Source organism: Neofelis nebulosa, chromosome 2, assembly GCF_028018385.1.
Source record: "Neofelis nebulosa isolate mNeoNeb1 chromosome 2, mNeoNeb1.pri, whole genome shotgun sequence".
NCBI lineage: Eukaryota > Metazoa > Chordata > Mammalia > Carnivora > Felidae > Neofelis > Neofelis nebulosa.
Window position 1 is genome coordinate 198,579,971 of NC_080783.1, and position 24,423 is coordinate 198,604,393.

General features: G+C 54.5%; 1 protein-coding gene across 2 annotated transcripts; it reads right to left on the bottom strand.

Annotated features, from left to right (window-relative positions):
* Positions 1–462: 462 nt before the first annotated feature.
* Positions 463–23,613, bottom strand: SERINC2 (serine incorporator 2). 2 transcript variants are annotated; one of them, XM_058718280.1, is made up of 11 exons: positions 23,573–23,613; positions 22,999–23,049; positions 11,781–11,942; positions 10,788–10,978; positions 10,317–10,396; positions 9,712–9,849; positions 8,391–8,560; positions 6,701–6,791; positions 6,248–6,389; positions 1,881–2,096; positions 463–1,018 (listed from the first exon to the last, which is right to left on the bottom strand). In XM_058718280.1, the coding sequence occupies exons 1-11, from the start codon at positions 23,585–23,587 to the stop codon at positions 883–885; spliced, it is 1,392 nt and encodes a 463-aa protein (XP_058574263.1). In that variant the 5' UTR covers positions 23,588–23,613; the 3' UTR covers positions 463–882. The 2 variants fall into 2 exon arrangements, with proteins under 2 accessions (XP_058574263.1, XP_058574264.1); XM_058718281.1 differs by lacking the exons at positions 22,999–23,049; positions 23,573–23,613 and adding an exon at positions 20,582–20,704.
* Between the last annotated feature and the right edge of the window lie 810 nt (positions 23,614–24,423).

Below are 24,423 nucleotides of genomic sequence, written 5' to 3' on the forward strand. Positions count from 1 at the left end.
ACAGCACACTGAGTCTGGGTGATGGGTCAGATTCTTCTCCGCGTTCCCTAAGGCACCTGACCCAAAGCAGGTGGCAAGGACTACGGCTACAGCAGGAAGGAGTAGGACCCTGGAGGCAGGCCAGAGGTGGGCAGGGGCTCAGGGCTGGCACTGGTAGGACACCAAAAATGGCCTCCTCAGCCACCCTGCACAAACTCCCCTCTCCAGCCTGACTCTGGCCTCACCACCCCTCGTGCAGACACTGTTCCAGGCCCTTTCCTGGCCCCCAGACTTCCTTTTTCCAAAGCCTCTCCTTCTCCAGTAGCCTGCCCCGCCTCCACCCCAAGGCTCCCCATGACCTACAGAACAGAGCCCAGGTCCCTCCTCTGACCCCCTCAGCTCTGACATTCTGTTTCCACCCCCACACTGGCCCCAGATGGCATGGGGACCGCACCCAGGGTGAGGGGCACAGAACATGGGGAGGCACGTGCACTGGCTTGTTTATTGCATAAAGTCTTGGAGACTCGGTAAGGCATGGAGTCCGGGAAGGGGGCGGGGTGCCCTGGGGGACGTGGTCAGGAATATCCAGGCCTCAGTGCTGGGCACCCCATCCTGGGGAGTGCTCCCACTCTCCGAGTGGCTCTGAGTGCTTCTCTCCTTCAGGACCCTCTCCTGGGGAGCCTGAGCATAAGGGGCCCTTTTTTTCCCAAGAGGGGAAGTACAGGTGACAGGGGACAAAGGTAAGGAAGAGGCAGCTCTGTGGTCCGGATGTCATCCCTGAAGGCACTAAGAACAGGGGGCCCAGCTCAGAGGCGAGTCCTGGAGGGGGGTAGGGGTAGGGGCTCAGCGTGGCAGACTCACTGAGCCCGGAGGCTCCGAGCGGGCTGGCTGCAGGGGGCCGCCTCAGCTGAAGTCTCGGTTCGGCAGGAGGAGGGGGGCCACCAGGGTCCACAGGTAGAGGAGCAACCCCGCCCAGCTGGCACAGATCTTCACCCACACGGCCGTCCACGTGCTGATCATCTTCCGGGCCTCGCCGGGTCTGCGACACACCATGATCCCAGTGAGCCGGGCCCCCGGCGCCGTGACCGCAGATCTGGCCCTGCCCTTACGACCCCGGTGCGACCTCTGACCTCGACTCTGGCTCTGACTCTGTAACCCTAGCCCCCCTCTCTTGATAGGTTTGACACCTGGCCTTAGCTATGTCTTTGACCCCAGATGTAGCTTTCGACAAATACCACCGACCTGACCCTGACCTCAATTTCAACACTGACCCCGTCCTAGACTATGTTATAACCTCACTTGGGGACCCTGGAGCTCCAGTCCTGACCTCCAACCTGGCCTCTGACCCTCAATCCTGTAACTCCATCCCTGGCCCCTGGTCTTATGACCAAGTTCTGATATCTCTGACCTTAAATCTGCCCCTTGACTCTTAAATCGTAGCTCCTTGACCTGGAAACTTCAGGCTGCTTTACGGCCTGCTAGCCCCACTTTTAACCCAATGGCCAAATCTGTGACTTGTGTGTGCCCAATCCCAACCCTTGACCTCATGACTCTTACTCTTGGCCCTGTGACTTTGATTCTAACCCCACACCCTAAATCCTAACCCTCCCTCCGTGAATCCCAACTCTGACCTCAGAATGCAAATCACCACCCGTGATCTGTACACCCCCATGTGCCCTGCACAAGCCCGCGGTCGCCTCCTTCTCAGGGGCTTAGTGAAGGCGCCAGCTGCCGAGCAGGGAAGCTGGGGCACGGACGGGCAGGCTCTGTGGAGGGTCCTGGACATCACCCAAGCCTTGAGCATCAGGAAGAACCCAGGGAGGGGCCAGAGGAGAGGACACGTGTACCCCACACGTCCTGGCACGGCGGGTTCCATCTGTGCGCGGCCAGGCTGCACACACCTGTACCAGTTGGTGAGTGTCATCATTATGTGCAGGGACGCGAGCACCAGGCAGAAGTGGAAGAAAGAGTAGCTGTAGGTGACGCCATCGTGCTCATTGTCGAAGGCCCGGCCCCCGCAGGTCGCCACCTGTTGCTGCTGCGTGGCCTCCAGCACGGACGGGCACTCCTCTGTCTGCATCAGGTTGTTAACCTGCCGGTGGTCCGAGGAGCGCAGACTGCGGGGGGGAGGGAGGAAGGAGGCAGGTGGGCAGTTCCAGGCGGCCTCGTGAGCCAGGGCGTCGGTCACAGCAATGGGCACAACGGTTCTGGAACCTCGGGGCCCGGTGACCTGCTGGTTAGGCGCTGGGCCCAGAAATTATCTAACTGCTTTGACTCTGAACTCCACTCCCACTCCCTCCGTGGCCTGAGGCAAGACACGTGACCTCCCTGAGCCTCTGTAAAATTGGGGAGAACGGCACCTCCCTCGTAGGCTTGCCAGGAGGATTAATAAGGTAAAGCCCCTCGCACTATGCCCGGCACAGACTATAAACTAAAGAAACAAGCACTGTTACTCAGGTTGTCCATTTGCCAGGTCTGTAAACAGGTACTGAGTACCCAGTACCGCCAGTGACATGCCAGGTATGACATTCACTAATAATGTTAATCATTAGGAATGCTCATTTGCTATTAAGTTCGTTTTCCTTCTACTGGGTGAGCAGTTTTACCAATTATGTCCCCTTTCTTCATGTTTATAATTTAAAAATACAAGAGTAATGGTTTTTTGTCATTTCTTTTCTGTAATGAGGTCTTGGTATTTTTAACAGTATTTAATAGTTTGAGACACAAGGCAATGTCGCGGATCCAACTTGCATTTAGAAAAAAAGTGGCAAGAAGGAGCTCTGGGCCCCAGCCCCACCCCATCAAGTGGAGAAGTCACTGACTGAGCTTTCGCTGACCCCGATCACCAAAACATCATGCTGACATCTAATACACAGGAGCCCAGGTCCCAGGGACGTAGCTGGGCATAGCTGTTCACACTTCTTTGCTTCCTGGGTTCTAAGAACCATGCTAAGAGCAGACAGGCCCCTGGGGTGCCTGGATGGCTCGGTCATTTAAGCATCTGGCTCTTGGTTTTGGCTCAGGTCATGAGCTCATGGTTCGTGGGTTTGAGCCCCACACCAGGCTCTGTGCTGACAGCATGCAGCCTACTTGGGATTTCTCTTCTCTCTCTCTCTCTCTCTCTCTCTCTCTCTCTCTACCCCTCCCCGGCTTGCTCTCTCTCTCTCTCTCTCTCTCTCTCTCTCTTTCTCAAAAAATAAATATATCAACATAATAAGATAAAAATAAAAAAAGAACAGACAGGCCCCGGGGCTCTCAGAGCCGCTGCCCAGTGACCACAGGCTGGGGAGGCGTGCGTTCCGGAAGCAGTGGGCAACAGCTCGGTGCCTGGATCGCCACCAGCAGGGACCATGTCCTCAAGGTCTGCGGCCACTGCATGCTCACGGCCTCAGACAGGCGGCTGCTCCTCCTGGGACTCCAGTTTCCTTTTCTGCAAATTGGAGGTGATGTGGGCCTTTCCAGTTTGAAAAAGGGATCAAATGAGGTGATGAAGAGAGACGTTTGTGAACTGCCCAGGCTTGGCTTGGAGAAAGGGTTTTGAAAAAAAGGTCAAAACAAAACGAAATGTGCAACGGCCTCAAAATGTTCTGAGACAGGTGTGCTGCTCTTAGGGGAACGGGCCCTGACCGGATGGACGACTCGGGGAGAAGAGAGGAGCAGCATAGAGGCTCCCTCCTGGCCGTGAGGGGAGACATGGGAAGCGGTGCTGGGAGCCATGTGGGGCCTCGAGGAGGCAGTAATGAGTCAGCCAGATTGAGTGTAAACAGCAGTTCTGCTCAGTATTAGTGTCTGGTGACCCTCACAAAACAGTCACTCACCGCCACCCAGCTGTGCAAATAAATGTTCACAGCTATTTGCAATAAAAGCAAACACTTGGCTCCCACTCCCTGCCAAGTTCTTTTCTAAGTGCCTTACACATACTGACTCATCTATAATCTTTCAACAATCCAGTGAAGTAGGTACTATTTTTATCCTTATTTTACAGATCAGCAAACTAAGGCACAGAAAGAAAGGTTAAGTGACCTGCCAGAGATCACCCTGTTGGTGAGTGGCAGTGACAGGTTCAAACACAGGCAGTTTGGCTCCAGGGTCCATACCGATAAACACTTGCTAAGATGCCCCTTTAAAAAAAGTTGTAATTGGCACAAACAACAGACACTCAGATCAATGGAACAGAATAGAGAACCCAGAAATGGACCCACAAATGTATGGCCAACTGATCTTAGACAAAGCAGGAAAGAATATCCAGTGGAAGAAAGACAGTCTCTTCAGCAAGTGGGGCTGGGAAAACTGGACAGCGGCATGCAGAAAAATGAACCTGGACCACTTTCTTACACCATACACAAAAATACATTCAAAATGGAGGAAAGACCTAAGTGTAAGATGGGAAGCCATCAAAATGCCCGAGGAGAAAGCAGGCAAAAACCTCTTTGATCTTGCCCACAGCAACTTCTTACTCAACACGTCTCCAGAGGCAAGGGAAACAAAAGCAAAAATGAACTACTGGGACCTCATCAAAATAAAAAGCTGCTGCACAGTAAAGCAAACAATCAGCAAAACTAAAAGGCAACCAATGGAACGGCAGAAGATATTTGTAAACGACATATCAGATATAAAGGGTTAGTATCCAAAATCTATAAAGAACTTATCAAACTCAACACTCAAAGAAAAAAATAATCCAGTGAAGAAATGGGCAAAAGACATGAATAGACACTTCTCCAGAGAGGACATCCAGATGGCCAACCGACACATGAAAAAATGCTCACCATCACTCATCATCAGGGAAACACAAATCAAAACCACAACGAGATACCACCTCACACCTGTCAGAATGGCTAACATGAACAACTCAGGCAACAACAGATATTGGTGAGGATGCGGGGAAAGAGGATCTCTTTTGCACTGCTGGCGGGAATGTAAGCTGGTGCAGCCACTCTGGAAAACAGGATGGAAATTCCTCAAAAAATTAAAAATAGAACTGCCCTAGGACCCAGCAATTACACTACTAAGTATTTATCCAAGGGATACAGGGGTGCTGTTTCGAAGGGACACATGCACCCCCATGTTTATAGCCGTACTATCGACAATAGCCAAAGTATGGAAAGAGCCCAAATGTCCATCGATGGATGAATGGATAAAGAAGATGTGGTGTATATATATATATGTGTGTATACATATATATATACAATGGAGTATTACTTGGCAATCAAAGAGAACAAAATCTTGCCATTTGCAACTACATGGATGGAACTGGAGGGTATTATGCTAAGCGGAATTAGTCAGAGAAAGACGAATATCATATGACTTCACTCATATGAGGACTTTAAGACACAGAACAGACGAACATACGGGAAGGGAAGCAAAAATAATATAAAAACAAGGAGGGGGACAAAACATAAGAGACTCTTAAATATGGAGAACAAACAGAGGGTTACTGGAGAGGTTGTGGGAGGGGGGATGGGCTAAATGGGTAAGGGGCATTAAGGAATCTACTCCTGAAATCATTGTTGCACTATATGGTAACTAATTTGGATGTAAATGTAAAAAATAAAATTTAAAAAATAAATTAAAAAAAAAAGTTGTTATGTGGGTGCCTGGGTGGCTCAGCCGATTGGGCATCTAGTTCGGCTCAGGTCATGATCTCACGGTTCGTGGGTTTGAGCCCTGCATCGAGCTCTGTGCTTGGAGCCTGGAGCCTGCTTTGGACTCTGTGTCTCCCTCTCTCTCTGCCCCTCCCCCTCTTGTTCTCTCTCTCTCTCTCTCTCTCTCTCTCTCAAAAATAAAAATAGACATTAAAAAAATTTGTTTTAAGTTGTGTGATCTTAAGTATGAGCTGCCCCCTCTCAGGTGACACTGTAGGGGTCACGACCACCCTGGGCATTGGAGGTTACCCTCTTCCTTTTATGAAGAGGAAACTGAAGCTCAGAAAGACCACACAGCAGGTGAGTGACAGAGCCTGTACCTGCTGACCCCAGTCCAGGCTTCTCCCCTGCCCCCACAGGCGCCTGCCCCTACCGAGCTGGGCACGTGCCAGCCGGATGTGCAAGGAGTGTCCCTGGCCCAGGAGGCAGCGTCCAACCCTGCCTCCGCAGCCCAGTCATGCTGTGCCCCCCTGAGGGACTCGGTTTCTCCACTAGCACCATGCTGGACATGCACGTGTCGAGCACGCCTCCCGGCCTGGTGTCTTGGCTCCCACATCTTCCCCTTGCTTGCGCCATCAGGCCCTGCCAACGTGACACCTCCCCAGAAGCCAGACCCCCCACTCTACCTGATGAAGACGGTGCACAGGATAAAGATGATGAGCCCCACGATGCTCGGTGCATCCCACCAGTGAGTCTCGTAGCCCTCGGGGCCTGCCAGGATCGTCCCGTTGCTCAAGTGGGTCAGCAGGTGAGGGTTGCATTTCTGGTCTAGGGATGGGAGACCAGTCACCCTCAGCCCATGCAGGCCAGGTCTGAGGTAGGGCAGACAGCCAACCCAAATGGACAGACAGACATACAACTGACCATCCAAATCCCAGCGACAGACAGAACTTAGCAGACAGATGACAGGGAAATAGATCCTGGAACAGAGAGGGTCCTCCTACTCCCTGAAGGACTAGCATGAGGAACAGGCTGGGCTGAGGTGTCCCTGACACCTGTGAGGGTCTCCAGCCCCCCCAGAAGGTCGCTACTGACCCAGGAATGAGCCCAGGCTTCCTCAAATCCAGGCCTGTACTCACCAGGGACACTGGACAGGGCCAACCAGGTGACAAATGTGGTGTAGAGTGTGATGACGGAGGCCTGCAGCAGACCCGAGTTGGGCTGGGCGTCCTGGCAGAGGCAATGCATCAGGAAGACCCCGTCAGACGTGGGGGACACCCCACCCACACCTAGCCCACTCCCTCCCAACCAGGGGACCTCAGAAAGCCCCAGCACCCTAGGGCCATCCCACCCCACACCCTTCGGTAAAACACAGTACCCAGGCCACCCACCACCCACCCCGGCTGCCCAAACATGGAGTCTCCATTCTCTCTCTTAACAAATCATCTCAGTCTCTCCCCAGCTGAGAACGCTTCACTCTGAATTAAAGCCCTCCAGGTTCACCCCCTTGCCCCCTCAAGCTCCTCCCTGCCCACCTCCCACCGCAGGGCAGCCACAGTGGCCTCCTCTCTGTCCACAGAACCCACCAAACCCTCTCCCCCACTCAGGGCCTTTGCACTTGCTATGCCTGTATCCGACTCTAGATTTTGGCTCAGGTCACGATCTCACTGTTCATGGGTTCAAGCCCCACATCAGGCTATGCGCTGGGAGTGCAGAGCCTGCTTGGGATTCTCTCTCCCCCCTCTCTCTCTGCCCCTCCCCCCACTTGTTCTCTCTCCATCTCAGAAAGAAAGAAAGAAAGAAAGAAAGAAAGAAAGAAAGAAAGAAAGAAAGAAAGAAAGAAAGAAACTAACTTTAAAAAAAAAGCACAGGGTCTGGAGCCAGTCTGCCTGTTCCACCCCTAGCTCTGCCCCCTACCAGCTGGGTGACCTCAGGTGAGTGTCTTTCCTCCTCCAAGAAAGTATGAAAGTGGAAAGTGGGGACGATGATGGTGCACGACTAAATGACAGGACAGATGCCATCGACTGGTAGCTATTGTTATTCTTCCCCCTCTTCTCCACAGCTGTATCCCCAACACCTACAAGAGGGCCTGGTACACAGTAAGTGTTCTGGAAGTATTTGTTGAATGAATACTGATTGCTGTGTGAGCTGGGACAGAGGGATCACCCTCTGTGGGCTTCAGTTTTCTCACCTGGAAATGAGGCTCTGACCAGAAGGGAGGTTCCCCACCTTTCTGCTAAAGACCCTCAAAGGCTACCCAAGCTAGCTGTGAAGTCCCTGGTGGGACGAGATCCCCAACCATGAGGCACCCCTGGGCTCAGAGGCTTTCTGAAAAGCACACGATGATCTGGGGAGCCCCACCCATTACCCTAGATGTTCTGGGACTAGAAACTGTGGGACTCCCAACACCCCTTATTGAGGGGTCTAGGAATTGTTGCTCAGTGGTCCTCCCTGACGGTCTCCCGATTTCCATAAAGACAACAATGATAACAACAGTTAATGTCTGATGGATACTTATACTCCCGACCCTGTTCTGTGTGCTCACAAACTCTATCTCCATCCTGCAAATAACTCCAAAGACTAGGTGTTATCCTCATTTTTACATTTGAGAAGAGAAAAGCACAGAGAGGTTAAGGCACTTTCCTAAAGACACCAAGCATGTAGATGTGCAAACTGGGACTCCAACCCAGGGAGGCTGACTTGGGAGTCCACACTCTTAGCCCAAGCCTCTGTGACTAACAGCCCCGTCCCAGGACCCCAAGGTTCCCACCAGAAGTCCCACACACCAAGAGGCCTGGCATCAGGATGGGCAAAGACAGGCGGGCTCACCTGGACCTTGGGCAGGACGGCGACAATGGAGACGCAGACACAGAGAGTGAGGTTGAGGCCGATGAAGACCTTGCCCTCGTAGCAGGGGCCGGGGTGGGTATAGTAGATGAACAATAGCGTCACGGCCGCAATGGACAGCGTGTAGAAGAGGAGGGTGAAGAAGAAGAGGCCTGGGCAGGAAGGGTGGCAAGCAGCAGAGTCAGGAGGCACAGGGACCCCCGAGCCCTCCGGGGGCTTGTCGGGCAGTCCCCTGTGTGAGCCCTCAGCTTCCTCATTGGAGGAATGACATCGGAGTCTCCTGAATGTCTGTCATTCACCAACACCTGAACTGAGACGGCTCCCTTGCCATAAAGAAGTTAACCATGCAAAGAAATATGACGGACACACAACAGTCTTTTAAAAAGCCAACTGGAGGGGCGCCTGAGTGGCGCAGTCGGTTAAGCGTCCGACTTCAGCCAGGTCACGATCTCGCGGTCTGTGAGTTCGAGCCCCGCGTCAGGCTCTGGGCTGATGGCTCGGAGCCTGGAGCCTGTTTCCGATTCTGTGTCTCCCTCTCTCTCTGCCCCTCCCCCGTTCATGCTCTGTCTCTCTCTGTCCCAAAAATAAATAAAAAATAATAATAATAATAAAAATAAAAATAAAAAGCCAACTGGAGGGGCACCTGAGTGGCTCAGTCAATTAAGCGTCCGACTTCGGCTCAGGTCATGCTCTCACGGTTTGTGAGTTAGAGCCCCACATCGGGCTCTGCGCTGACAGTGCAGAGCCTGTTGGGATTCTCTCTCTCTCTCTCTCTCTCTCTCTCTGCCCCTCACCTGCTTGTTCTCCCTCCCTCTCTCTCTCTCTCTCTCGCAATTAAAAAAAAATGAAAAGTCAACTGGATGCATAGTGACCTGCTGAAGCCCTGCTCTCTGTCAGAGAGACCAGCGTGAGAGAGGTGTGAAACCAGACCAGCTCCTGAGTGAGCCTTTCTCCTTGATCGGCTCAGAAAGACAGCTGAACAGGCACCCATCCTGCCACGGGGGCTTCAGTGACCGAGTGTCATTTGGCTGGGTCTGGGCTGGCTGTGAGTGGCCCATCCTGTGGGAACCGCTGAACTCAGACCCCGCCAAGGCCTCTCCAGTTCGGCTCTCCTCGGACCACCCCCTCAAGTGACCCCAGAGCCAGCTGCCCCGTCCCTCCATCTGCCCTGGACAGTTCAACTGCTGCCCTGGGGCAGGGGGCTGTTCCAGATGCCCTCGAGGCTTTCCTGTAGCTGCGGGGACGCCCTGACGCTCAGGAAGTCCCAGTCCCCGGGGTCTGGAGGCCGAGTGGCGGTGCTCACCTGCATACCAGGCCCGGGAGTCACATTCCTCGGCCTTGCCCAGCCACCGCTGGTTCCAGGAGTGCGCGAAGTCGATGAACAGCACCAGCTGGATGAGGATGAAGAGGAAGGAGCCCACGACACCACAGTAGAACCAGACTGGGCGGGGAGAGGGGAGGGAGAGGTGAGGGGAGAGGAGGCGAGGCCGTAGGGGAGCAGCCTGAGCGCCAGGCTTCCTGGGATTTACGCAGCAGGCACGCTCCCGTTGTCTCCCTCTCACACCCGTTTATCCAGTCGACAACCGTTCCTGCCACGCCCCTGCGATGGCGACACCGAGAAACAGCAGAGTCCCTGGTCTCAGGGATGTCCCTAGCCATGCACAGAGATGCTGCGTGGCAGGTGGCAGGGTCAGGCTGAGGCACGTTCCGCAGGCCCCCCCACGCTGTCTAAAGGCCATGTGGCCAAGCACCAGGGTGCTGTCTCCCTGGGTGGAGGGGGGGCAGCGACCCGGCCAGCAGCCTGGGGCCTGTGTGCCGAGGCAAAGAGCAACCCCCACCAGTGCTCCTCCCTCTGGAGACCCCACCTCCCCCCTGGGAGCCCCCATCCTTCCCACCAAGGCCACCTACCGTTGGAGAAGGAGCCGTCAGGGATGTAGAATGCGCCCACGGTGATGCCCACGAGGACCAGGAACTTAAAGAACCAAAATCTATTGGGGGTGGCGAGGAGAGCCAGGGGGGCTAAGTGGGGGGTGGGCCCCAGAACTCCCACCCCCAAAGAGCAGGTACTGGGACAGGTGAAGAGGGACTTTCTAGTGGTCTGCTGGGCACAGAAAGTCTGTCCTGGCCCTTGAAAAGCCCTGAGGGGCAGAGGGAAGGACCAAGCTGGAGTGACAGTGATCACCCAGGTTCCTGCCCCAACCGTGTCACTACAGTGCTGTGTGGCCTTAGCATGTTCTTGCCCTCTCTGACTTACTCATCTGAGAAGTGGGAGCAACCAGCTGAGCTGATCTCTGTGCTTTGGTGGCTCCTGAGTGGGGGCAGGGCCTGGGCTGGAGTCGGGCAGGGGGTCCTAGCTGCGGGCAGGAGGGGCGCCCTCACCCGTTCTGGATGGCAGCCCTGGGGTCCCGGCTGCTGCGCACGCAGAGCATGAGCAGGGTGAAGAGGAAGAAGAAGGCTGCCGTCGCAAAGCACATGCGGTAGACGGCGCGGTGGCCGAGCAGGGAGCCACAGTCGATGTGGCCCTGCAGGACGACGGGGGTCCCGGCCCCCTCCTCACACACCCACGGCAGCTGAGGGGAGAGAGAGCAGCGTGAAGGCCCCTGCCCCCGGAACCCCGGGCCGACTCTGCCAAGGCCTGCCACGAGGGAAGCCCCTCCTTTCCCCTCCATCTGCACCCCTGCCCACCGCTGGGGCTGAACTCCTGAGAGTGAGCGTCCCCCCCGCCCCCAGCCCGGGACAGATGGGGACACAGGGTCCAGTCACAGGTCGTTACTCTCTGCGTGTCTCCCTGCTGTGGCACCTGCAGCCTCAGGACCTCATGGCTCTGTCGAAAGCAGGGCTCCCCCTAGTGCTCTCCTCCGTCACCCACATCAGAACCCCCGGAGATTCTGGGGGAAAGTGAGACTCCAGGGCCCCTCTCAGAGTCTCTGAGGCGGGGGCTGAGAGTCTGCATTTCTAGCACACTCCCCAGGGCATTCGTACCTTCCCACACGCGCACACATGTCAGGGCCACTGGCCTAAATGTCGCCCTGGATCTGTGCCAGGCTATGAAACGCGGAGAGGAAGGGAAGAGAGGACCCCAAACGGGGCTTGAGCACTAAGGAGGGGACAGCATGCCCCGGGGCCAGTGTCCAGGGGACAACGATGATTAGTAAGATTCTCCAAGGGAGACTTATGAGAAGCCAGAACTCCCGCGTGAGGTTCAAACCCTCCTCCCCACGTGAAGAAACGCCCCTGTCACCGAGCCGGGTCACTCCTGCCCAGCGTCCTCAGAGGGCTGGGCACCCCAGCCTGCAGCAGCGGGGCCTTCGCTGCGGGCCAGTCCTCCATCCAGGCCACCTCGCTACCCTGCCTGCCCTCAGGGCCGCTCACCTTGTAGAGCTGACTCTCCACACCGGGGCTCAGCATGATGACGGACACCAGCACCCCCAGGAAGAGGAAGGCCGTGAAGATGAGGCGGGTCACGGTGGAGTTAGGACTGGAGGGACAGCAGCTGCACAGGATGCAGGGGGCAGAGCCACAGAGGCAGGACGCCTGCAGGGGAGGGCAGGACGGCACCCTTACTCCCCCCTCCTCTCCCCTTCCCCATCCGAGCAGGAGCACCCGTGACCACCCCCCCTTCCCTGTCCCCGAATCCCGGCGGAGCCTGCCCTCCTCCTGCCAGACAGGGGCGCACCTCCTCCCCAGATATCATCCCATTTAACTTACAAGCCCCAGAGGACAGCAAGCCTCGAAAAGGTTGGGTCACACTGTTTCTGATGCCGGGGGAAGCAGAGTGGTAAAAGATAGATAGATAGATAGATAGATAGATAGATAGATAGATAGAGCAATCCATCTAGAAGACCAGCTCTGGCCCTGATAAGCTGTGTGACCGTCTTTAACTCACTCAACCTCTCTGAACCTCAGTTTCCCCTTCTATAAGGTGGGAATCATAACGGTACCTACTTGTCACAGGAATTTTATTTCGTTTTATTAACATCTTATTCATTTTTGAGAGGGAGTGAGCAGGGAGGGGAAGGGGTGGGGGAGACAGAGGATCTCAAGTGGGCTCTGAGCTGACAGCAGTAAATCCGATGCGGGGCTTGAACTCACGAACTGTGAGATCATGACCTGAGCTGAAGTCCGGACACTCAACTAACTGAGTCACCACATGCCCCAGGAATTTTAAATTGTAACCCGCTCAGGCTTCCTTTCTCCGCTCCCCGCTGAGCTTCTCTCCATAGGACTTACTATCATCTGACTGGCCTTCTATTTTACTCATGTGTGTCCCCCTCCTGTTTCTAGCACGTCAGCTCCACCAGGGCAGGGGTTGTGGTCGTCCCAGAAAGCGGGGGATAGTGCCTGGCTCACAGCAGGAGCTCAGTGACTACCTAGTGAACAAAGGCAAAGTGTCTGGCATAGCCCCAGACATATGTTAAGACCTCAAGAAACATTCAGAGAAACGTCTGCTGAATGAATGGAATGCAGAATTGTGAGTGGCTGTGATTTCCTGCTCCGGGGCGGTCTAACCCTTTCCCTCTCCCGGTTCCTCTGCCCAAGCTGGCGCCAGTCAGCCCCTGGCCTCCCTGGGACTGGCTGAAATCACTCTGGGGGCTGCTGATGCCACAGTATTCACAGCTGGCGCCCCAAAAGAAGGCTGACCCTCCTGGGAACCGGGCCCGCCACCAGATATACCTGGTCACCCGTCTATCTTCCCCCAAACAGCCCCAGCTCCTCACCCAGGCATTTAAGAGTCAACAGCAAGAAGGACACCAGCTCTGCCTCCTACAGGAACACACTCAACGATCATTACGCCTGTCCTGGTAGGTGCTGCCCTGAGAGTCACTGAGGGGGGCCCACTTTAGACTGGGGGTAGCGGGTCCCCTCCCTGAACAAGTGACATTTAAGCTGAGCTGAAGAATGAGGAGGCTCTCTCCCGACCAAGGGGAAGAAAGAGTGTTCCAGACAGAGGGAACAGAGGCGGAGGCTGCTCTGGGGCAGGCAGGAGCCGGACAATGGAGGAAGAGAAAGAGGCCGCTGTGACGGAAGCTTTGGCGAGCAGGGAGTGGCAAGGTTGGCCAGGCTGGCGGGGCCCGGCAGCCACGTGCAGCCTAAGAGCAGAGGGCATCCATCAAGGGGTTAAAGCTGGGGACAGGAACAGCCTTACACTGCGAGACTGGCTCTACGGAGAGCAGGCTGAGAGGGACCCAGCACCCTACTTTCTGGACTGGTCACCAGACACACAGCACAGTCTGCTTGAAATGTAGCTGCCCTCCCGTCTCCCCTTCCCTTCTTCCCAAGAATAGAAACACCCCTGGAAATGCCCCTGGAATAGAAACACCCGCACAGCCAAGTACAGTGAAATGAAATACTTGCAGAATGAATTTCTTCTTCATGGCCCGAATCATAACTTGTCCAGCAACTCACGGTTACACCTTGCGGCACTCACCGCAAGCCCTGCCTCCTACCCCTGGCCACCTTCTGGTGGGTGAGGGGACAAGCAAATGCCAGAAAAGTGTTTTACAGACATAAAGAACATTCTGGCTATCAGACAGACTGGCTATTAGTCCCATTTTACAGATGAGGAAACTGAGATCAGAGAGGTTAAGAATGTGCCAGAGTCACCCGGCAAGTGGACAGCAGTGCTGAGAGCCAAGGAGTGATAGTGACAGCTATCCTTTATGAGTTATCCCGTCCCAGGCACCCTGGTAAGCAAGCACCTTACCTACATTAAGTGTCACTGACACTATGGAGTAAGTGTGTCGTAACCTCCCACGTACAAATGGGGAAAATGACTCAGACAGGCGACACGACCAAGGTCACACATAGCAAGTAAGCTGAGGACCTGGGGTTTGAGCTCATGTCCGTCTGTACCAAGGGCTCACTAGCTCATCAATGGCAGTCTCATTTAATGTCAAAACAGTCCCTCCAATGCCAGAAAAAGCCAACGGAGGCCCACAAGCACTGATCTCGGGAGCCAGAAGTTGAGGTGCCCGAGTCAGAGCCCGGCTCTGGCTTGTTACCATCTCCGTTTGAGACCTAAGAAAAGCTTCCCCACTGCAATCAGGGAAGGGGGAGGGGGCTTGGCCTTTCGAGTCACTCTAATTCTTGGAGATCAAAATCCAGGTGTTGCTGACACTCGAAACCTCAGAATTTTCCCAGGGCCGGCAGCCAGACAGACCAGACCGGGGAGAGAAAGACACACCCCGGCCGCCACCACCAGCGGCTTCCGGTGGGTTCTTGGGCACCTGGCAATCGTTCCTACATTCTGACCGGGTCACTCCACCTCCACCATTGCTGCTACAAGAACCTCTTCCTACAGAACCACCAGCTCACGCGAGCAAGGGCAGACACGTGCATACACGCATACACACGCGCACATGCAAGATCATCGCGGCACTGTTCACACAAGGAAAGGACTAGGGGAAAACTGAAAAGAACTAAATGCCCATCAAGACATCGTGGTCCTCCCCTAAGAGGGATTCTCTGCTGAATGCAGCAGATGCGTAGATGATACTTAAGTGGGTACGTGTAGCTAAACAGAAGTCAATATAAATTATGCCTCAATAAAGTTGATTTTATTACTAAAGAAGAAAACTTTTAAACGAAGACAAGGGGCGCCTGGTTAAGCGTCCAACTTCAGCTCAGGTCATGATCTCGCGGTCCGTGAGTTCAAGCCCGGAGTTGGGCTCTGTGCTGACAGCTCAGAGCCTGGAGCCTGCTTGGGATTCTGTGTCTGCCTCTCTCTCTGCCCCTCCCCGGCTCTCAAAAGTAAACAAACGTTAAAAAAAAAATGTTTTAAATTAAGACAAAAATAAAATGGACACGAAGCTTTAGGTTTTACGGGCCTATAAGAATCTCAAAAGACTGCAAATAACCTAAATGTCCTGCACCAGGGGCCAGGGGTGGTCCATTTACTCCAAGGACCGTAACAGGGGCAGGAAAGAAAAAAGTCACCGGGCTGCAGAGCAACACGGACTAACATGTATGATGCAATGTGAGAAGCCAAGGCAGCCACGGAGCTGCTCCTGTGCTACGATTACAAACCCCCTCCCCCAAATGCACTCAGGGGAACCGCAGCAACAGAGAGGCACCAGAACACTGGCTGTGGCCTAGCAGCAGCCGGGTCCTCGGGAAGGGGAATCAGGTAGCCCCGCGTCTCAGCGTTTTCAGGCTGCAGGGCTCCTTGGCATTCAACTGGTCCAGACTTTCTAATGAAGAATCACCCGGAAGGTAGCCTCTGCCGTTCACACACTGCCAACAACGAGGAGCTCACCTCACTACTTGAGGAGCTCAAATCATCGTCTCATGGTTTGTGGGTTTGAGCCCCACGTCAGGCTCTGTGCTGACAGCTGGGAGCCTGGAGTCTACTTCGGATTCTGTGTGTGTGTGTCTCTCTCTCCCTCTCTGCCCCTCCCCTACTTTTGTGCTCTGTCTCTCAAAAACAAACATTAAAAAAAAATAAAGCTGTATTGTTTAAAACAAACTGGCCCTCCAATTTCTGGGTATTAGTCAAAAGCAAGGACTCAAACAGGTATCTGCACACTCAAGTTTATAATAGCGTTATTCACATCAAAAGGTGGAAGTCAACCAAGTATCCGTGGACCACAAAACGCGGTCTATCCACACAGTGGAATATTACTGAGCCTTAAAAGGGAAGGAAACTCTACACATGCTACAACACAGAAGAACCTTGAGGACATTACAGTGAGTGACACAAAGCAGAAAGACAGAGAGCAGACTGGGGGGTTACCAGAGGCTGGGGGAGAGGGAGGTGGGGATTATTACTGAATGGACAGGGAGTTTCAATTTGAGAAGATGAAAAAATCCTGGAGATGGAGGGTGGGGCTGGCAGCACAACAATGTGAATGTAGCTCACTGCCACTGAACCCCCACACTTAAAAATGGCTACCCTGGTCAGTTTCATGTGATGTGGATTTCACCACAAGAAGGAAAAAGGAGGGGGCAGTTTTCAAAGAAGAGTGAGCACTTAGCTAGGTGGGGAAGGGAAAGGTGTTCCTACAAGGGGATTGGCACCTGCTAAGCTGTGAGAAACACAGTAGCTTCGGGGCAGCTGGCAAGAGAGGCTACAGGGGTGATGGAAGGGACGGCCAAGGTCCCTGCGGGCAGTGCCAGGGAGTCTGCACTTTATCCTGAAAGCCATGAGCAAGACTGGTGCGGAGGAAGCAGAGCATCAGATCTGCATTACAGAAATGTCACTTTGGGCACAGACGGAAGACAGACGGAGGGGGTGGTGGGCGGTACCTCTGGGAACAGGGCGAGAGCGCTGGTGGAACAGATTCCAAAAGGGAAGGAAGACAGATCCCAGAGTTTTTGTTGTGTGCTTTAACTCACGATATTTCCCCCTCTCGTTCATCTGGGATGATATCATTTCGATATCATAAAAACAGACCTCCATTTTAAATATATATACCATGTTTCCTAAGATAAATTACACCTCCTTGAAAACCAAAAAATAAAAGGTTAAAATGCAATCTTTTTAAGATTAAAAAAATTTTTTTTAATGTTTATTTATTTTTGAGAGCAAAAGAGCAGGAGTGGGGGAGGGGCAGACAGAGAGAGGGAGACACAGAATCCCAAGCAGGCTCCAGGCTCTGAGCTGTCAGCACAGAGCCCGATGCGGGGCTCAAACTCACATGACTGTGAGATCATGACCTGAGCTAGAGTCAGACACTTAACTGAGCCACGCACAGGCGCCCCGTTAAGATTTTATTCTTAAGTAATCTCTACACCCAACCTGGGGCTCAAACTCACAACCCCGAGATCAAGAGTTGCATGTTCTTCACTCACATGAGGACTTTAAGAGACAAAATAGATGAACATAAGGGAAGGGATGCAAAAATAATATAAAAATAGGGAGGGGGACAAAACATAAAAGACTCTTAAATATAGAGAACAAACAGAGGGTGGCTAGAGAGGTGGTGGGAGGAGGGATGGACTAAATGGGGAAGGGGCATTAAGGAATCTGTTCCTGAGATCATTGTTGCTCCATATGCTAACTAACTTGGATGTAAATTAAACAATAAATAAATTAAAAAAAAAAAAAAAAGACTTGCATGGTCTACAGACTGAGCCAGCCGGGCACCCCTAAAATGGTAAATTTTATGTTATGGATATTTTGCCACAATGATACAAAAAACTGGTCCCAGCAAGGATGGGATGCACCTTGTAGATTTCATGAACAGCCCCATTACTGGCTGAGCCAACCTAGGACTAGACGAAATACAAGAGAGAAGAGATCAGCCTCCAAACCACTCAGTGCATGCTCACTTCCCCCTGCAGCACTAAGAGTAATAGCCTTTTCCCCACCGTGGAACTCAGTTTCCTCTGCCATAAAATGGGCTCCTGTGGGCAGGACAGTGAAGTGGCTCAGACAGAGTCCAGGCTCTACAATCAGACAGCCGGGATGTCACGGGCTTGACCACTTCCTCGAATGTGGTCTTGAGCATTTTACCACCCTGGGGTGCTTCGAGTAGCCACTGCAGGCCAGCTTCCTGCTAAATATACTGGTGTGTTCATCTCAGTTCCATTTAATCGTCCCAACTGAGAGAGGCCCCACCGTTCTCCCCACTTCCTAATCTCTCAGCCCCAGGGAGAGGGGACCAGTGACTGCTCACGGTCACACAAGCAGAGGAGATGGAGGGGCCGAAGTCACTGCCCTCACCAGGATCTGAGTCCCATAGTTTGACCCTTTCCTGCTCCCTCACACGTAGAGGGCAGAGAATTAGATTCTACGGCAGGCAGATATTCAAGGAGGCCCTTCCGAAACATTCGGCCGTGTGCTGGCTTGCCCTGTGACTCCCATCCTGTTGTGCGCCCATCTTTGTTTATTTTATTTTATGTATTTTAGAGAGAGAGTGAGAGAGAGGACGAGCAGGGGAGAGGGGCAAAGGGAGAAAGAGAGAATCCCGTTGTGGGACCATCTTATCTTCTCTGAGCCAGGACTCATGCTCGGCCCAATACAAATGCTGACCGAAGGGCATGATGGGCAGATGCAAATACCTCAAGGCTAGAAGTCTTCTCCAAGGATCCTCAGACTCCAGAATGTTCCAAAGATGCCCAGGAGCCCCCTATTAGAACTTTGCTCCTATGGGGCAAATCTCCATTGAAACAGGTTGTTATCAGTGTCCAGTCACACCCAACTGCACCGCTTAATACTGTGTGGCTGTGGAGAAATCACCTTCCCTCTCTGATCCAGTTTCATCATTTGTGAGAATGATTAACTACCTCACTGGGGTCACTGTGAGGACTGAATGACGGGATACATATATAGTGCTCACTGCAGTGCTGGTCTATGCCACCACTGGACAGCGCCTGGACCAGGAAATCAGATTTTAATCTTGACTGTGCGGTTCCCTATCCGTTCACTGTGCAACCTTTGGAAAGTCAGCTAACCTCTCTGAGCCGCAGTTCTCTTCATCTACGTGTTGAGGGTTCGAGCAAACCTGTCATGTGGCTTCTGGTCTCAGCCTTGTAGGGTTCCGTGACTCAGTGACCAGCTTAGGCTCCAGAGGGAATTCTCCACCCACCTTTCCAAGATGATAATAACAATAGCTCCGTTCACTATTGGCCAGGAACTGGGTGGGGCACTTTTCAATCTTCCTCAAATGGCATTATGAAGGAGGCGGAGAGACCAGGCACAGGGGATTGGCAGGTCTCCCCTCAACGGGTGCCACTCCCAAGCTAGCGCAGCCAAATGGAAATCTGGTCAACTTGGAGGAAGCTCTCCCTCCCCCACCAGGAAGCAAACCCCTCTTGGCCAGGAGAGCCAGCCCAAACCTAGAATTCACTGGGCAGAAAGGGATCTCGGGGACCAGCTCTTGATTCTGCACACGTGCACCCCCACACACTTCACAGGTGGGTAAATGGAGGCCCAGAGAGGACAGGGGCTGTCCAAAGACCCACTCTACAGCTTTGCTGTGCAGATATCACTCTCAGAAAATGGTTGTGAAGTAAATCGCTAGATCCCTAAGTTGCCACCCTGACATCCCATCCTGACGCACACACAAATCAGGGACAAAGGAAAGCAAGTCCTGAGATTCAGCAGCCACCAGACCCCCCTCTTCCTCTCTGTTCTTCTTTGTGTAGGGCAGAGGGGGAGGGAGCTGCCTGAATGAACCTCGGGTTTAATGAGGGGAAGAGGGAAAGGAGAGGGGGCTGGGAAGAGGGAAAGGAGAAGGGGCCTCCCAGCCGGGGTCTGGCTGAAGCTCCTCCCCTTTGCTGGCTGCGGGCCCCAAAGCAGAGGCTGGCCTGCCCCCCAGGTCCCTGGGCCCAGGCGCCCAGGTACTCCCCCCAGTCTCTCAATTCCTGGGTTTTCCAACCCAGAGTTGGGCCCGGTGGCGGTGACAAACCAAACCGACCTCACTCAGGGGTGGCTTAGAAAGGCGGATGGGGGCTTCCTCCCCACCCGCATTTCAGGCTATGGGGCCCAGAGTGGGAAGGGGCTGGGGTTCCTTGGGGAACTGCCCGGCACTTAGCGTGAACCAGGCTGGATGAGGCAGAGACAGAGACGGACGCAGAGAGACAGAACTGGACGGTAGGACAGACGGACAGACACCCGTGAGACAATAACCGATGGAGCAGCCACGGGCGGACAAAGACAGTCGGATAAATGAACGGACAGAAACAGATGTCAGACAAATACACATGGACAAACTGAGGCAGGCGGGCAGGGAGACAGGCTGACGGACGGACTGCCGGAGGGACAGAGAAAGACACACCGCAGAGAGGGGCAGGGACCAGGCGGGCCACACAAAGAATCATAATGTCCGAGAGGGAGACGAGGGGCGCCCCGCGAGGAAGTTGGGCCAGCGGGGGCCGCGGCGCGCACCCCCACCCCGGGCTCTGGGCCTCAGTGTCTCCAAGTCCCCGGGAGGGGCGCCCGCCCAAGGCCCTCCCCTCCCCCCGCAACCCCGGCGCGCCCCGACCCCTCCCCCCGGCGGTAACCCGAGCCCCGGACACCAGCTGTCCCCGGCGCCCGCGGGTCCGGGATGGGGTTGGGGGGGCCGAGGGACACGGGGACTCGAGGGGCGAGGTGGCGGGGTGCGGGTCCCGAAAGACAAGTTTGGAGGAAGGAAAAAGAAGAAACTATTTGGAGGAAGACGACGGGACAAAAGTGCGGGGCCAAAGAAGGAGCCGGCGGCGCGCGGGCGGGCTCGGGGCTCGGGACTCACGCAGCTGAGCAGGGAGCAGGCGCCCAGGCAGGCCCCCATGGCGGCGGCTCGGGGCGCGGGGCGCGGGGCGCCGGCGGCGGGTTCGCTGGGGCTCCGGACGCCCGGTCCTGGCCCCGCCCCCGCCCCGCCCCGGCCGGGCCCCGCCCCCGCCCCGCCCAGCCCCACCTGCCGAAGCCGCTCGTCGCTTTCCGGCGGCGCTCGGAGCCTCCGGAAACTCACCTGGGGCAGGTGCGCCCGGGCGAGACCGGCAGGGAAAGTGAGCGGGGGGCCAGGATTCCCCGCGGCCGTGCGAGCCGTGCCGCCGACCCGACTCTGCCCCGGGTGCAAGTCCTGGTCCAAAGCGAGGGTTTGGAAATACCGAGACCCGGGTTCGAGTCCGAACGAGGCCACGGTGCGACCTTACAACACTGCCCCCCTCCCAAGGCGCTGAGGCCAAGTTGTGGTCACCCCAAACCCCTCGGTGTAGAGCCTCTACCCAAAACATAGGTGTTGAATGGCGCATGATTGGATAAAGAAAGTTGGGCAAGTCGCTTCGCCTCTCTGAGCCTCAGTTTCCCCATCTGTAAAGTGAGGATGCCCACCTCATGGGGCTGTTACGACCCATAATAGATGCCTGACAAATGTGAGCTCTTCATCATCCCTGTTGCTCCTAAGACCCCGGCCTCACACTCTTTCAGCCATCCTTCCCTCCACCCACCTGTTGACCCCTGTCTTGGGCCACCCGCTCCCCTGAGCCATTCCTGCTGGCCGGCTTATTGCTGCCTAGAGGTGCCCAAACTCTGGCCCCCAGCTAAGGAGGTCAGAAGGGGTGGGTGGATCACATTTCCAGCCGACCACACTGCAGGGTAGGTGGGAGAGGCCCAGAAGGGGAGCTCTGTAATTACTCTCAGTTTACCCTCCAGCCCTCTCCTCACCCAACCCTATACAGATAATGTTAGGGCAGGAGGTCTAGGTGCCTCACAGCTGGCCCTGGGGCCAAAGATCCGGCCTGACTGCCTCCTTGGGTGATTCATAGGGTGTCAGGCTATTAATTGTGACCAGGACTGTTCCACAATCACACCCTACAGTTTCCCTCCTCTACACTTTTGTCCAGATGACTGCCTCCCCCGCCGCCACCGGAAAGTCTTCCCCACTCCCAGAAAGTCTTTTTTTCTCCTTGCCCCCCTTTCTTGGAAGACTTTTTCTCCTTGCCCCCCACCCCCTTGGAAGCCTTGCTCACGTCCCATACCTACCTTCTCAGTAAAGAGAACGACCAACACCTCCAAACCACTACCCGGCCCAATTAGGAACGAATATCCGCCAGCTTCTATGTGTTTCTACCAAGCAGGCCCCTGTTACGGCCTCACAAATAACTAAAGTTACCACAAAGCTCGAGCATGTACCAAATTCTGTCACCCACACGGTCCCATTCAAGCCCCACAATAACGCTGAGAAGTAGACTAATTGCCCACCCCAACCAATTTGCAGATGAGGAAACTGAGGCTCAGGGAGGTAAAATGATGTGCTATATGGCAGCTGAGCACGGAACGAACAGTGGCCGTGACTATGGCATGTTCTCGTTATCGTTACTCAAGGTCAGAAGGGCGGGGCCGGAAGACCACCAGGCCTGGCCTTGACCTCAGAACCCAAGGTCTGCCCCTGACATCTCACTGCCTCTCTTGGAAAGCAGAGGTGACGATACCCTCTCTTTCTCTCCAGTAACAGGCTCAGTGCTGGCCTAGTCTGAGACCCTCAAGAGACTTTGTCCAAGTCGCGTCTATGCCAGCACCAGGCCTGGCACGCAGCAAGTGGTTGGTGTTTGCTGAATGAATGCATGTCTGAATTCTACTGTAAGCCTAGTTTCCTCAGCTTGGTTGTGACTGATGGTCTGATCCCCAAAGAGCCCATTCCCGGCCCTCTTCTCTCCAGCCACCCTCTGTGTCTGGAATGCTACCAAGCAGTCTGAAGTGAGCCCTTCTCACAGTTGTCCACCCCTGGGTCAGCTTCTTCTGACACGTGTGCCCCAAGGGCCTAAGGCTTCCTTCCTGAGCCTCTCCCTGTCTCCCACAGCCTGATCCAGGAGGAGGTGTCCAAAACCAAGATAAGCAATAGCTGGGGGGGGGGGGGTGTCACTTCACCTCCATCACCTCCCCTGAAATGGGGGTGCTCATGCTGCTTAACTTCACTGAGCAGTTGTGGACATGGAGAAAGCACTCGAAGCAAGAAGCAGTCGTCTGAAAGGAGGGAGGGATTGACAGGACCCCAAATACAAAGACCCAACCGCGTCTGGTTTTAGGTTGCCATTTTCCGGAGCAGAGTGATGCACGGCCATTGTCCGGGTGCCCCCCTCCCTGAGATCCTCAAGACCGAGGCGCGTGGCCCCCACAGCCCCCACGGCACCCTGCATGGAGGGGCCACCCGCGCTGTGGATAACTCACTGGGCTGCTTTCTCCTGGCGACCCCTCCTCCTTCAGCCTCATGCTTCTCATCTGTAAAATGGAGACCATCATTTTTGCTTGAGTTATCTCAGGGGTTATTGAGAGGTGAAATGAGGAGGTAGATAAAGAGGCTTCGTTTCTTGCATCTTGCGCAGCCCGCCCAGCCCTCTCCCAGTCTTGAACCTCCTGCGTGGACCAGAGTCACTCTGTCTCTCACACCTCCGGAGGCAAGATCACGGTCAGCAGCTTCTCTGAGCCTCACTGGAGGTGGGGGACTCAGGATCATCACAGCTTTTCCAACAACATCAAACTATGTCAACTGTGCCCATTGAGAGAAATATACAAGAGTTCTTTGGTCCATCCCTCTGTGCCTCTCACCCAACCCAGGCAGGTGCTCAGCTCTCCAGATGCCAAAGGAAACAGTCTCTACCTTCTTTGCCACTCACCCCAAGGCTTCTCCAATCTGATCTCACCGGGCCTCAGTTTTCAAATCTCAATATAAGAATAATCCCCTGATCAAGCTCCCAGTGACCCCCAGCATTCCCCGGTCCATTCTTGTCCCATCCTTTCTTACCATTCTCCCGTCCATAAGGACTCAGATGCACTCCCTTTGATCCTCCTATCTGCTGGGCCTCGCTCTCCCCACTGGCCTCCACTTCCTGCTTCTGACCCATTTAACAGAGTGGGGCTGAGGCTATCTCTCATGAATATGCATGTGGGATAATGAGGGCTTGGGACTGGAGGAGGATGTGGGGAGTGGTGTTCACTAAGCACCCTCCATCCGCTCTCCCCCTACCCAGCCCCCTACCAAGGCTGTCCTCCCCCCTCAAGGTGCATGGGAGTTTGGGGCAAAGGTTGAAATCATAGTCATAATCATAATAATATCCACAGCAACCATTTTAAAGTGCCTACAACACGCCAGGCACCCTGCTAAGAGCATCTCCTGTAAGATGCTTTTAAGGTGGAAACCATTCTCCCCCTTTAACAGATAAGGACATTGATGCTCCAAGAAATTAAGTACGGCACACGTGAGCCATATGTACAAGATACACAGTGATTACACTCAGGGCAAAAACGGAACCCAGGTTTTGTCGGGTACTCCTAACCCCCGCCACACAGATGCACAGGACCAAGCCCAGAGACCTCCCTGGTCATGGGGTCACATTTGGACCTCACACCCCAGCAAATGAGCTCATAGTGGTCTTCGGTGGCCAAGGCTTTGGGAAAGGATCCAGGTACTGGAATCGACTCCATCTGTATGGAAACAGGGAAACAGGCAGGCAGGTGTGTGCACGCCGTGCATGTTCCCACGTGTGCAGATGTGTGCATGATGCATGTGCAAGCATCGATGAACGCACACAATGTCGTGCGTGCCTGGACGTGCGTGTGACGGGGTGCCCCCGAGGCTGCTCGGTGTATGCACTG

What these genes read in the sequence shown, in the direction of transcription:
- SERINC2 (XM_058718280.1), bottom strand. An exon ending in AGGGCTGCCATCCAGAACGG is followed by an intron (nt 10,397 to 10,787) that starts GTGAGGGCGCCC and finishes CACCCCCAATAG; the next exon opens with ATTTTGGTTCTTTAAGTTCC. An exon ending in CTGTGCACCGTCTTCATCAG is followed by an intron (nt 2,097 to 6,247) that starts GTAGAGTGGGGG and finishes TCCCCCCCGCAG; the next exon opens with TCTGCGCTCCTCGGACCACC.